This window comes from Zonotrichia albicollis, chromosome 11 (assembly GCF_047830755.1).
Source record: "Zonotrichia albicollis isolate bZonAlb1 chromosome 11, bZonAlb1.hap1, whole genome shotgun sequence".
NCBI lineage: Eukaryota > Metazoa > Chordata > Aves > Passeriformes > Passerellidae > Zonotrichia > Zonotrichia albicollis.
This window is the reverse complement of record NC_133829.1, coordinates 13562297-13574867: the sequence shown is the minus strand read 5'-3', so window position 1 is coordinate 13574867 and position 12571 is coordinate 13562297. Positions and strand designations below refer to the sequence as shown.

The following is a 12571-nucleotide window of genomic DNA, read 5'->3' as shown; positions in this document are numbered from 1 at the left end:
GCAGAAACCAAGGGCCTACAGCTGGTGCTGTGCAGATCCTGCCTCACCTGCTACAGCTCTGACCCACAGGTCACACTGAAGCTGTGTCTCTGTGCCATCTCTCACACCTGCAAGATTGGCCAGCTTTAGGTCTCTCAGGTCTTTCCTCATCCATCTGCATCCCTAGTTCTCTTTTCCTATACAGCAATAGTTTCCTAGCTCCATCTCCATGTTTTCCTTGTAAAGCACTGAAGCAAAAGAGTTCCCATTCTCTTTTAAATCTTACATGGTCAAAACAAAACATTATTCACATGAACAACTTCAAAAATATATTATCCATTCTTTTATTTTTACTGTGTTAACAGCCCATTCCAATATAGCAGTCCATTCTCAAAACAGAGAGCAAGCTCCTCAGCTCTCAAGATACATTTTGACATGATCTGGAACTGGGAAACAACAACAGGAATACCATACTCAATCAGAAATTTTTTTCAATGTGACTAAACCATTTAATGATTCATCCTTTCATTATCCAGCAAATCCTTTCATGATCCTCTTGTGCTCGAACCTTTCACAGACTTCAGGATTGCACGTCCTCAACACAGGACTCTTTAAACTTGACTTTGCTTTCTTATCATTCACAGAATCTTAATTCAAAGTGCACACTTCTGCTCAGAAGCAACAACCCCCAGGAAAGCTTCTAAATTTTGCAAACTTTAAAATAATAAATTAAAATTCATACCTTTAGCTTGGTTTGTATGCACAGAAGACTCTCCTCCACAAGAGCTCCCCAAAACTGCCCTGACCAGCTGCTGATTGTTTAATGAGCACTTAATGAACTTCACCTGCTACCACAGTGATTGGCACCCCACCCTACCTCCCCTTAAAGGGGAAGTTTGCCCATTCAGGGGATCATTTTGGCAAAACCCCAACATGCTGAATGCTATCAAAATAAAGGTCAAGAAAACTGCCTCTGATTTACAAAGTTTAGAGAGCAAAAGTATGTGTTAATAGCACACACAAAAAAAAAGAGTTGGTTTAGTTAGCAGAAGTGTGTGCTCAGCAGAAGCCTAGGTAGAGGTAAATTTGAGTACTCCAGAAAACAAGTCCCTAACTGCATAGCTTTGTGTGAATTCCTTCAGCACAGAAAAGCCAGCAGAGAGAAAACACACACACAGCATCTCACAGAGGTGTGAGAGCACAGACAGCACAGGATAAGGGCAAGGATGCCAAGCAGGGCAAGAGATACAAACAGCATGAAGTGGTGATTTATGTTTCATGAAAGAGCAGAGGGAAAGCCAATACAATTCTGAGGCTGCTTGTCCTTGAGCAGTAGAGACTGCAGTAATGGGAGGGCTGATGACGAGATGCAGCTGGACAGACAGCATGGAAAGCATTGATCTGAGAGATGAACCCACTCCTCTGGCCTGTGAGTCAGAGCCACGAGCTGAACAGAAATAGACACAACTGAGATCCACTGGGTCATCAACAGGGATGCTGAGGGATCAACGTGAATAGCTGAAAACAAGCCAAAGAATTGTGCTGACAGAGGCCAGTGATGGTGAGAAGCTGGGAGGATGAAGGAGCATAGACAAGAGAGGAGGGGAAAAAACCCAAGTATGAAAAGAAGGTAGAAAGGTGAGAAGGCCTGGAAATGACAAACACCTGACATCAAATCAGGAAATAAGAAAAGCCTCAGGAGAGCAGTCATGACAAAACTACAAAGATATTGAGGTCTCTGTGAGGTTCTCAATGGACTGAGGCACATAGGAGGCACACAGCTGGTACTTAGATGGAGTTCCAGAAAGCAAGGTAAGATGGCAGTGGCAGGAGTCACACACAGACACACACAGCAGCCTGTCATTTGGAAAGGGAGGCAGAATATTGGGTTTAGTGACAACAGGTAAGCCTAATGAGAAAAAGGGAAGAGCAGCTGATGAGAAGCCAATGAACAACGAGAACCAGAAGGCTGCAAGAGGAAAGGGTTCAAGAAAGAGCAGGAGATGATCTAGTAAAAAACCATCACAAGTAGCTTAGCAGCAGTTGCACCTGTCCAATGCAGTGCAAGGGTAGGGACTGTGCCACAGGGACTGCCCAGGGGGGCTTCTGGAGCACTTGGGAGAGTTCCTGCCTGCTAGGGAAGTGCTGCCTGCACTAACAAGTGGCTGAGACCTTCCTCCCACGTTTTCATCCCATGCAGCTTTTTCAATGACTTGCAGCTGGAGCAGCCTTGGTTTCCAAAGACATCATTCCTGCAGGAACATCCAGGGACAGCCCTGCACACACAGCTGTGGCAACATCTTGGAAAACAGGTTGCCAGGCTATACAAGCAATCTCTGAGGTTTGCTTTAAGGAACTAAACTCAAACTAGGCTTAGAAAATCCTAGTCCACAGTGAAAATACCATTGTGAAATACTTGTCAGGTGTGTTTCTTATCTTTCAAAATTCATATTATTATTCATGGTCGTGTAAGGAAGATTGGTTTTTTGTCTTCAAATAACAGCCAAAACTTAAAAATACACACAACCCCTCCTCCAACAAAACCAGAGGGTGGATCTCTTAATTTACAGTATTGGACAATGACAAATAGTACATCCAAAGTATGAAAGCAGTGTACAAAAATACAGAAAACCATAAAAATCTTTAATAAAAATAGTAAAATCTTCAGATGAACTTGATCTCTTGATGTGCTTTGCCATAATAACCAAAAACCAAACAGCAGAGTCCCTAAAGCCCAAACAGAATTTGAGTAACAAAATAACTTTAAATTCTTAGCTATTCACAAGGTAAGGGCAGCAAGTGTTATTTTAAGGTGCAGGCAGAGAAACAAGTTCTCATGTGGTAAGAAGTTACCTTACAGCCAAGATCAGGTATTTATTGTGACTCTCTGGGCAGGTATTGTCACCATACCATGAAAGGTAATATTCAATAGGTAAAAGAAGTAGATCACACTTATACAAGACAAGAGCTTTCATACACGTGAGCAGTTCACAGGCACCTCAGCTTTGTTTATGGACATATTTTGTGCCAAAGCACTTTGCTATCACATTTCTGCACAGAAGAAACTTTCTCTTATAGCTGACCCATCCTATCCTGCAAAGCTGTATCAGAGAGCTTTCTTTGCTAAAGCTGAGAACTGTGGGGCATTCCACAAGAATTTTGCCCCAAGGGCTCAAAAAACAGTCCCCAAAGAAGACTGATAAATAATTGTGACGTGTATATTTATGATATCTACACTGAACCCTTCCTGGAACTGTCATGTGAAAATTTTAAGAAAAAGCTGACAAGATGAAGCATTCTCAATATTCAGGTTTGGGTTTTAAGAAGTACTGCATAAAGATCAGTTACACAGCTCATCCACAGACAGCCTTCCATGCATTCAGTCTTCTGAAAAATAATCTTCATCTCTCACTTCTCTGTATTGCATTGAGGCCTCCCCCTCTGGTTCAAACCTGAGCATTTTTATATTCAGTCTCTCTGCAAGCTTCTGTGCTGCAAGCTTGGCTTGCATTTCCTACGTCAGGAAAAAAAGGACACAGGTTAGAAAAAGTGTTCATTTGTCATTCTCATGAATAAACTCATATACTAAAATAGAAACTAATTTAAGCATTAGCTTGACACTACCTGAAAAGTCAAAATCCATTACAACAGAATTTAGAACCTCAGAACCTGGATTCTTCAGACACAGAATAAATAAAGGCAAATGTAGATACCTGAATATTTTAAGAATAAAAAATACTGCTAGGCCTTCATTTATGCAAGGACAAAAGCTCTGTCATCACTAATAGGGAAGGTGTACATTTAAATTTCTAGTCAGAGGTGAAGTGAGTGCAATAAGGTCAGCATATTAACACACAGAGATTTTGTTTAATGTAGGACTAACACTTTCAGAGAGCAATAATACATTCTTCAATTATATCATGAAAAGAACCAAATACAAGCCTAAGTGCCTTTCCTCAAAGTCTTTCCATCTCAATTCACCTTTATGAAAAGATCCCTTTATCTTTTCTGTTCTGGGAGTGATCCTGGTTATGTAATTTTCAGACTAAATTGTAAATTCATACCTCATAAGCTTCTTTTTGCTGTATCTGAATTGCTATGGATTCCTCTATGGATAACAGCTTGGCAGGGGAGTGGTGCAGTGGTGGCAGTCGAGCTGCTGTGATGTCATCCAAATGTTTCTTATCTCTGAGTCTCCTCTCTTCTGGAGGAACTGGAGAGCGCAAACCCCCGGGTGACCGACTGGAAGAGGAACCAGGAGATGATCCACTCTGCTCTCCTGACAGTCTGGAAGACACAAAACACCTGTGTTGTGATCCAAAGTTGCATCACAAGGTTGAACAACACCAGTTTCAAAACTTATTTTTAACACCTAAGAGTTGAAAATAAATCTGAAGTGCTATGAAAACACAGACAAATAAAAAGTAAACAGCACTCAGAGAAAACAGAACTATTTCTCCACAGAGAGACAGTATCAAAAGCTACCCCTGACAATAAACCAAACTGGTTTGCTGATTTATTAGCAAACTGAAGTAGCAATGCTGTGGGAGTCACACAAGGTACAAACTGTTACTGCTACCACAACAGACAACATAGACTGCAATTCTCCTAGAAGTGCAGAAAAAGCAAAACAATTCCAGCTATTAAAGTTCTACATGCTCCAGAACTCATCCAAAAGTTTTACCAATTGTTTAGTAGTTCTGCACCTTAAGCTATGAAATTCTCTGAAGATTCACGTCAGTTGTTTCAGATGGGTGGAATGAAACAACTGCTCAGCACTGAGATTCTGTGGCACTTAAAGCTACAGAGCCAACATATGAACCTTGTGTGTCATGAGACTTTAAATCTCTTTAATCAGCACTAGAAAACAAAGCCATTATGCTTGTTCTGTACCATTTCCCATTTTATGCGCATAGAAAAGATCTGTACTCACGCATTTGTTTTAAATTTGGGTTTTTTTATGATTGGATTCTTGGCTCTGGCCTCTAGAACTTCAATATAATGTGGTGTCTTGGGATGCTGGCTTCCAAATACATTGCCCTTGTGTTTTGCCACATCCTGCTCTTTTTCCAATACTTTTTCACTGTTTTCCCCATCTGCAATTGTAACTCTTTGAAAGGCATCAACCAAGGCTTCTTTACTATTGTCCAAAGCAGCTGTACTTTCTGTCCCATCCTCAGTGTTGCTCTGGGACACTTGCTGATCATTGGTCAGGTGATTGCTTGTGGATGACTCGGAGACATCTTCACAAAAACTATCCTGATCCTTTGTAACAGTCTTTGCTTGATTATTTTTCCTCTGAGTCCTTTGATTTGTGGCATCTTCTTCTGCCTTCTCCTCCCTTTCAGCAGAAGTGTCAGAAATGTCCTTAATGTCAGAGTTTTCATTAACAACTGAGGAATCTGCACTGTTCACTGTGTCCTCAGTTAGGACAACTTTCTGTTTGCTTATGTTAATCTCGTCCTGTTTTGCTTGAAACTCCAACCTGACAGCAGATAACAGCTCAGCTGTCCTGGCTACTTCTTCCTCTTGGGAAATGGCAAGCCTCAGCTTTTCAGCAAAATCAGAGATCTTCTTACCCTTATCTGGAAGCCGAGCAATGAACTTCCTAAAACAAACAAACAAACAATATTACAAACAATCCTGTTTCAACCTGAGATACACAAGTTTTATTAGAATAGCTAATGGAGCAGGTTTCACATTGCAACATCAGCTTATTTACATACTAAACTTCTGAAACACAGCAAGATGCAAAGCATTTGCAGCACAGCACTACCTACACGTTGTCAGTGAAACACAGGAACCATGAAATGGTTTGGGTGGGAAGGGACCTTAGAAATGATCTCGTTCCACCCCGTGCCGCAGGCAGGGACACCTTCCCGCAGGCCAGGCTGCTCAGAGCCCCACACAACCCTGAACTCCTGCAGGGACGGGGCAGCCACAGCTTCTGTTCCAGTGCCTCCCCACCCACAGGGCATAACTTATTCCTTCTGTATCTAATCTAAATCCACTCTTTCATTTGAACCCCTTCCTTCCCTCGTCCCTCACGACATACTCCCTCAAATAGTTTTGCCCCATCGTTCCTGTACACTCCTCTCAGGATCTGCAAGGCCGCAGATTAGGTTACCCCAAAGCCTTCCCTTTTCCAGGCGGAACAATCCCAATCCTCCCAGCCTCCCCTCATAGGGCAGGTGTCCATCGCTGTGCCCGCGGGCAGCAGAGCCGCACGCCATGTACAGCCTGAGCGCTGCCCGCGCCCTCCCCGGCCCCGCAGGCGCCGAACGGGAGCGGGCGGTTCGTCCTCTGCCGCCTGCAAGGGGACGGGCGAAGTTGGCGGGAAGCCCGGCCCGCTCCTCGGCGCCCGCACTCCCGCTGCCCTCACCGGTCGGCCAGCAGCCGCTCCTGCCGCCTCAGCATCTCGCGGAGCTCGGGCAGCGCCCGCCCGCGCAGCCCCGGAGCCGCCGCCATGGGCACCCGGGACAGCCCCGCGGGCCGCCATCTTGCCGGAAGTGACGGCGCGGCGGCGGGGCCCGACCTGCTCGGAAGGCGAAGGACGCCGCGGCCCTGGGACCGCGCTAAGGGAGCGCCGGGACTGCGGCTCTGTCCCGCGCCGGGGACCCGCCTTAAATCCTACGAGAATCGCATCAACAGCTGGGAAAGCTGCGCTGTGTGCCCTGCACGACACGTGCGGAGCAGCGCTGAAAGCCTTTGGGTTTGAGTTTGAGAGCAATTTGACACCTTTTAGCAATTTTTAAGTCAGCACTGCAGCAGACATTAACTTTTCCCCCTCCACAGTCCACACAATACCAATCTGGTATTCTATCGAAGTTTCTCGACATCTTTTATCTGTTACGCACTACCTGGATCATCCGTGGAAAATCCCCTGGGGGAGTTCTGCCCATGATTCAGGGAAATCTCTGAGTTTTTCTCAGCGGGCGATCCCCCCCAGTTACAGGACGCAAGTTTATTGAATTTGCTGTCTCTGTTACACAGGTTTAAGTGACGCACCTCTGTCACATTTGTGCATCCCGCAAGAAAGAACACTGGGTCCTGCGGGTAGGAGAGCGTGGAGAACACGGCACAGAAACTGCTCCTGCCAGCAGGGAAATGAGAATCTAGAAGGAATAAACTCATTAGACCACTGCTCTCACAAAATGTTCAGCTGCTTTGTGACATGTACAGAAAAGCAACGCCAGTATTTGCAACAAGTATTTATGTGCTAAACTGCATAAACACAGAGGAAAGTACAGCAAAAAATGATAATAAAGTGTTAATAACATGGCTTCTGGGAGTCACACCTGATCATTCTGTACCTCACTTGGAATACTGTTCACTGAGAAGGAATATTGTTCATATTTACAATTTGGGAGTGTTAAATTTTGGAATATCATTGTCTGTTTACAGGTACCCCACAGTTCCAGAATGATGAACAAGTAGCTGAAATTTGGAAGGTGCTGGAACAAATATATTCTTGGTTGTGAACAGGTGGGCAGTATCTAGACACCATGCTACTGAAACAGCATCAACTTCAGTACAAACCTGAAGAAGGACATATAGATTTAGTAATTTAGTATTATTATTGAACTTTATAAAATGTTCTTCTTTTCATTAGGAAAAGGAGCGAAAAAAAACTTTAGATTGTAGGGAATTTTTCTGGGCGGGGGGGCAGGAACTACCATTACTGTTTCTCTGCTCAGGAATTTTGAGGAGGAGAGGAAACAAGGTACACATACAATGTAAATCACCCCCAAAATAACAAGAAAAATGGTATGAGTATTTGGAATTTAACGGAATAATTTTTCTTGCATTTAGGGAAAAAATAATTTCTTATCAGCATGATGCACCTTTATAATAATTCATGTTTTTTTCCTTAAAAAAAACAACTCCTCCCTTAAACTTATTTCTTAAAAAAAAAAAAAGCCCCAAACACTTGAAAAGCACATATATATGTATTTATACCTATCAACCTTCTGGGAAGCAAGCATCAGATCACTGCATTGCCTACATACTATATGTCTTTACAGAATATTGTAACTTCTATGTATTTTCTCTTTAAATCAACAAGTTCCTTTTTATTTGTAAAATATTCACATACCTTGAGTTGTAAATGGCTCCTGTGTCCTCCTTTTCTTGCGCTCCTTCCATGTTGTGCTTGAGGCAGGGCTGGAAGGGCCTTAACTCGGGTCTCTCTGCACTTTTCTTCTTTTACACATGCAGATAGCCCCAGGGGCTGAACAAGAATGAAGTAAAATGTAAAAAACTCTCAGCATGTCCATCTCCATTCTGTGGAGCAGGGGTTTCCTGTGCAGAATTACACACTTCATGCATAGAGAACTTACTTCTCATCTGTTCATATGCAGAAATGTTCAATGTCAAATATTTAAAGCTCTCTGAAAAGCATCTGTATCCAGCTCCCAGAATCCCATGCTGTAGGTTCAGCACCAAGCACTGCCCATCTCAGCAAGATTTTATCAGGGCTTGTTGGCAATCTGAGCTGAATACACATAAATAGGAAAGCAGTATTTGAGTTAAAAACTTGACATTCTTCCTGCGAGCATTACAAACCTGTGACACTGCGATTATCGTGTTTGCACAACCTCTTCTTTAGCTGACATGTAGATTGCTTTATTTTTATAGTCTTAAAAATAAATCTCTATTATCAGTAAGTGGATATAAACTGTAAATAAAGATGTGCCAGAACCATCCCAGTCTCATCCTGCTGAAGCCTGGAGAGCATCATCCCAGATGGATTCAGATGTTATCTGGATGATCTGAAGCTGTTGGGCTTTTTTCCAAGAGCTGTGCTGCCCAGTTTTTGTTTATCCTGTGCAAGTCAATAGTTTTTTATTTCATGAAAGAGTTCATCTACTTTTGTGACTTGGCTTTGGGAGTCTTTAGCCAGGGAGTGCCTTCCTGTTCTCAGGAGCCCGTGTGCCAAAGGAAACACCGACGGGAACATCGAGGCTCCGCAGGAGCCGCTCTCCAGTCCCACATGTTTGGAACAAATAAGGTTGTGAACAGCAAGAGTCTGCAACCTTTTAAGGTAGGTTTATTTCCAAAAGACTGTTGACACAACAGAACAACAAGTTTAAATACAGTGTTTATTGCAATTTATCCTTTTCATGTCCTACATACCGGATGTATTAAAAGCATACATGTAATACATTATTTGTACAGCATATATGAAAAGTGTATCCCAAAATACTTTCCAGAGTATCTGGAATAAATCACAAAAGAATACTTATCATGGTACAAATGTAGTCATACAATTGACTTACATTTAGTGTACTTTCTGGGACCTTCCTATATGGCTTTTATTGCTTTTTACAGAAATTTTACTAGTTTCTAATGTGATAGTACTAATTAACTCAGTCTCAAATTGAGAAAATTTATCTAGAAGTGTTACAGTCTTTTCAGTCAGGTTTGTTATTATCTATGCTAGTTTACATTACTGCTCATTTGACTGGAAAGCTATACATTTTCATGTAACACAATGATATAAATATAAATACAGTTCCTCTCCTGTTCTTCAGTTACCAAATCTACATCAGTAGTCCAATCAAGTGATAGTCATCCAGCTCACTGCACGTCAAAATGCTCTTAAAATACAGCTTTGACTTTAGTCCTTATTTGGTTTAGAAAAAAATACTGTATTTCATCAAACAGTCAAGACAAAATTTACACAGAACACCTTTACAGTAAAAACGTAAGGCCTTGCTGCATTCCTCCTAAAGTGTTGAGCAGATTACCATAATGTTGCAAGTCTCAGAGTTAAAAATAGGTTGCGGCATTTTCAGGAGATTCTCAGGAGTATATTAAATGTAGAATGAACTTCCTCTGAGTCTGTGTCAAAACAGCATTTTGATACTTACCCTGCCCTCTACTACCATTCATTGAGCACCTCATAGTCATCAGGATCTGTTTCCTGACTTCTGGCCAAAATCAGAGGAGTACAGGATTTTCACTTTTTAAAACTTGTCAGTTAATGTCTTTTACAGCAACATGCATTTCGTTTTATCTACCACCTTCATCCATTCATCTTAAGTTTGAAAGTAATTCTCACAAAACATGGTCCAGAATTCAAGTCCTTAATTACAGAGGGACTGTTTGGACACAGAAATGCTAAAAACATTCTGTAAGACCTAAAGTTGCATCCCTAATGGACATTAATATACCTGTTGGGATTAGTTTTTAGTGTCCTTTTCTTCAAAAACAGATACTGTCCAAATATTTGCTGTTATCAGCCACTAGATGGAGATAAGATTTCATGGGTACAAAGCTTATCCCTGAAATCAGTTGTTATTCATCTTCTTGTGTGTTCAACATTATTATTTAAAATACAGCTTTAGTAAGTGTACTTGATTTGAATAGACAGGACTGAATTGCATTAGGCTGGAGATAAAAGCAATCCCTTTGTGAAGCTCTGTGGCAAGGTGAGCACCTCCTGGGATTGACACTGCATGAAATATTGATCATACAGAACCTAAGTTGTTTGTTTTCTGCTGCAGGTACTGTAATTAGAAAAAAGAAAAGAGTCCTTCATTCATGTTAAAAGAATTTAAATAATATATTCCTACTTCATTTTAAACTCACTAAGAGTGGAAGATCAAATCAAGATGTAAATAATACCCTATATATATATTTAAATTAGTTCAGTACTAGATACAGTCACTCCCGCTGCTACTTTGAAGCCAAAGATAAGATTTTTAAGTGGTTTGGACAAAAAAAAAATAATACTCAAAACTCCAAATCCTGATTCAGGATTGCTATTGCTGTTGGAATTGCAAGGACTGCTGCAGGTTGCAGTAGGCAAACTTTTGTTTAATTAAAACTCCTTCCTCGAATGGAAAAGTAAATAAATAAAGTGTCAGGGTTTTTCCTACACAATTGCTACTGAATGTGTCACCCATGGTCACTCTGTCCCATGACTGAGGAAGTGCAAACCAGTGCCTCAGTCCAGCAAAGCAAATTCCATTATAATCTGCTCTATCCCTTACTGTTTTGAGCAGCAAACACAATATTCATCTGCCATGTGTTGAGGGAATCGTTTTAAACAGCCCAGTTCATCTCTCCCTCCCAGACAGAGTGCTGGGTACAAAAGAGCTGCTCCCAGGGGAAGAGAGCCCTCAGCTGCCCCAGGTCTCTGGGACAGGTGTGAGCCACCCTCAGTTTGGGCAGATTCGGAGCTTCCACACAACTTCCCTCTGCCAGCACAGCTTCAGGTACTGCTCCAGTACTACTGACAACAGAATACATTAGAGCTTCATTACTCAAACAGAATTACAACACAATTAAAGAGAAAAAAACCCAACAACTGTACAGCTATACAAGTCCTTACAGGCATTTGAAATGACACATTGCACTAGACAGCTTCTAAAGAAGCAATATTACCTGACTGCTGCTTCGCTCAGCCTGCTGCTTCCCTATTCCCTCACAGTTAACACCAGTAGTAACTTCAGAGCTGCTTTCAGGATAAATTTAGCAAGACTCCATGCTGCTGCTCTCCTCTAAACTGATACAAACTTATCTAACCAAGCTGCAAGGCGCAAAGATCTGCTCATATTTGGAAAGCTGGCTGAGCTGGGCTCTCAGGATGTGCTGCTCCTTGTGCTGAATTCCAGCACTCTCTTGAACGGCGTGTACGTCCTCACCGGCCTCGGGCTCTCAGGAGCTCTGTTCTCAGAGCTTGTGCTGTTCAGGAGACAAGAGAAAGCTTACAGTGTAAAGGTCAGATATCACACAGCTGTAATGCCATGGCAGTGAACTTGTGCCCTTGTGTTGATATTGACAGGCTAAAATTAAACTTATCAGTGCATTTGGTATGTTCCATATTTCTTTTCTATAATGCCACAAAGAGTATTTGATAAAAACCGTGGCAGATACTGACATATTTACAGGCCAGCATTTGCTGGTGCTTACAGTGGAATGCCCAGGAATAAAGTTATTAGGATTAAGAGTCCTGCAACAAAGAAAGATAGTGGTATTGCATTTAAGAACACAATTAATCATTAAGAGTAATTCCATGAAATCTAAACTGCACAGAGGTGCATTCCTTCAAAGAGATAAATTTCAAAAAGAGGAAAAATATCAGATAAGTAGGGGCTGTGCTTACATATGGAGGGGCCTGAGAGAGGGCAACAAAGATAGGTTCCTGTTGACAATCTGAGTGAAAAAACAGTGTATTCAAGGTTCCAAAACACATGCCATTAAAATATGCTCTAACCTGAACTCCAAAATTAGTGTATTTTTAAATTATGAAGTAAATTTTAGTTTGCTTGCTGATTTCATAGGCTAATTTACATTCCTTCAAACTAAACAATTCTATTTGCAGAGCAGTTACAAACAACAAGTTTACTTATTGGTAATAAAAGTAACGTGAAGTGGTCCTCTTTATTTTACTGGTTTGTTTCCTGTTTTGCTCTTCCCTGTGGGGAAAACTGAAGTGCAAGTGCAGAGCCCTGCTCCCAGAGCTCAGTGCCCTGCTGCAGGCTCAGGGCAGAGAAAGCAGGCGAGAAGGGGAGGCACTTACACCCGAGCTTTCCAAAGCCAGGCTCAGAGCCCTGGCAGCACACCTGAGCTTTCCAAAGCCAGG

The 12571-nt window shown here is 42.0% G+C and overlaps 1 protein-coding gene across 4 annotated transcripts in view; it reads right to left on the bottom strand.

Annotated features, from left to right (window-relative positions):
* Positions 1-307: 307 nt before the first annotated feature.
* MYZAP (myocardial zonula adherens protein) overlaps positions 308-12571 on the bottom strand; it is a 52681-nt gene continuing 40417 nt past the window's right edge. For 3 of the 4 annotated variants that reach the window (XM_074549420.1, XM_074549419.1, XM_074549422.1), the window contains one exon: positions 9976-11670. In XM_074549420.1, the coding sequence (XP_074405521.1) occupies positions 11568-11670 (103 nt within the window). In that variant the 3' untranslated portion in view covers positions 9976-11567. Of the gene's footprint in view, positions 3494-4043; positions 4267-4912; positions 5588-9975; positions 11671-12571 lie in introns of those variants that run through there. The other variant, XM_074549424.1, reaches the window with a different exon arrangement.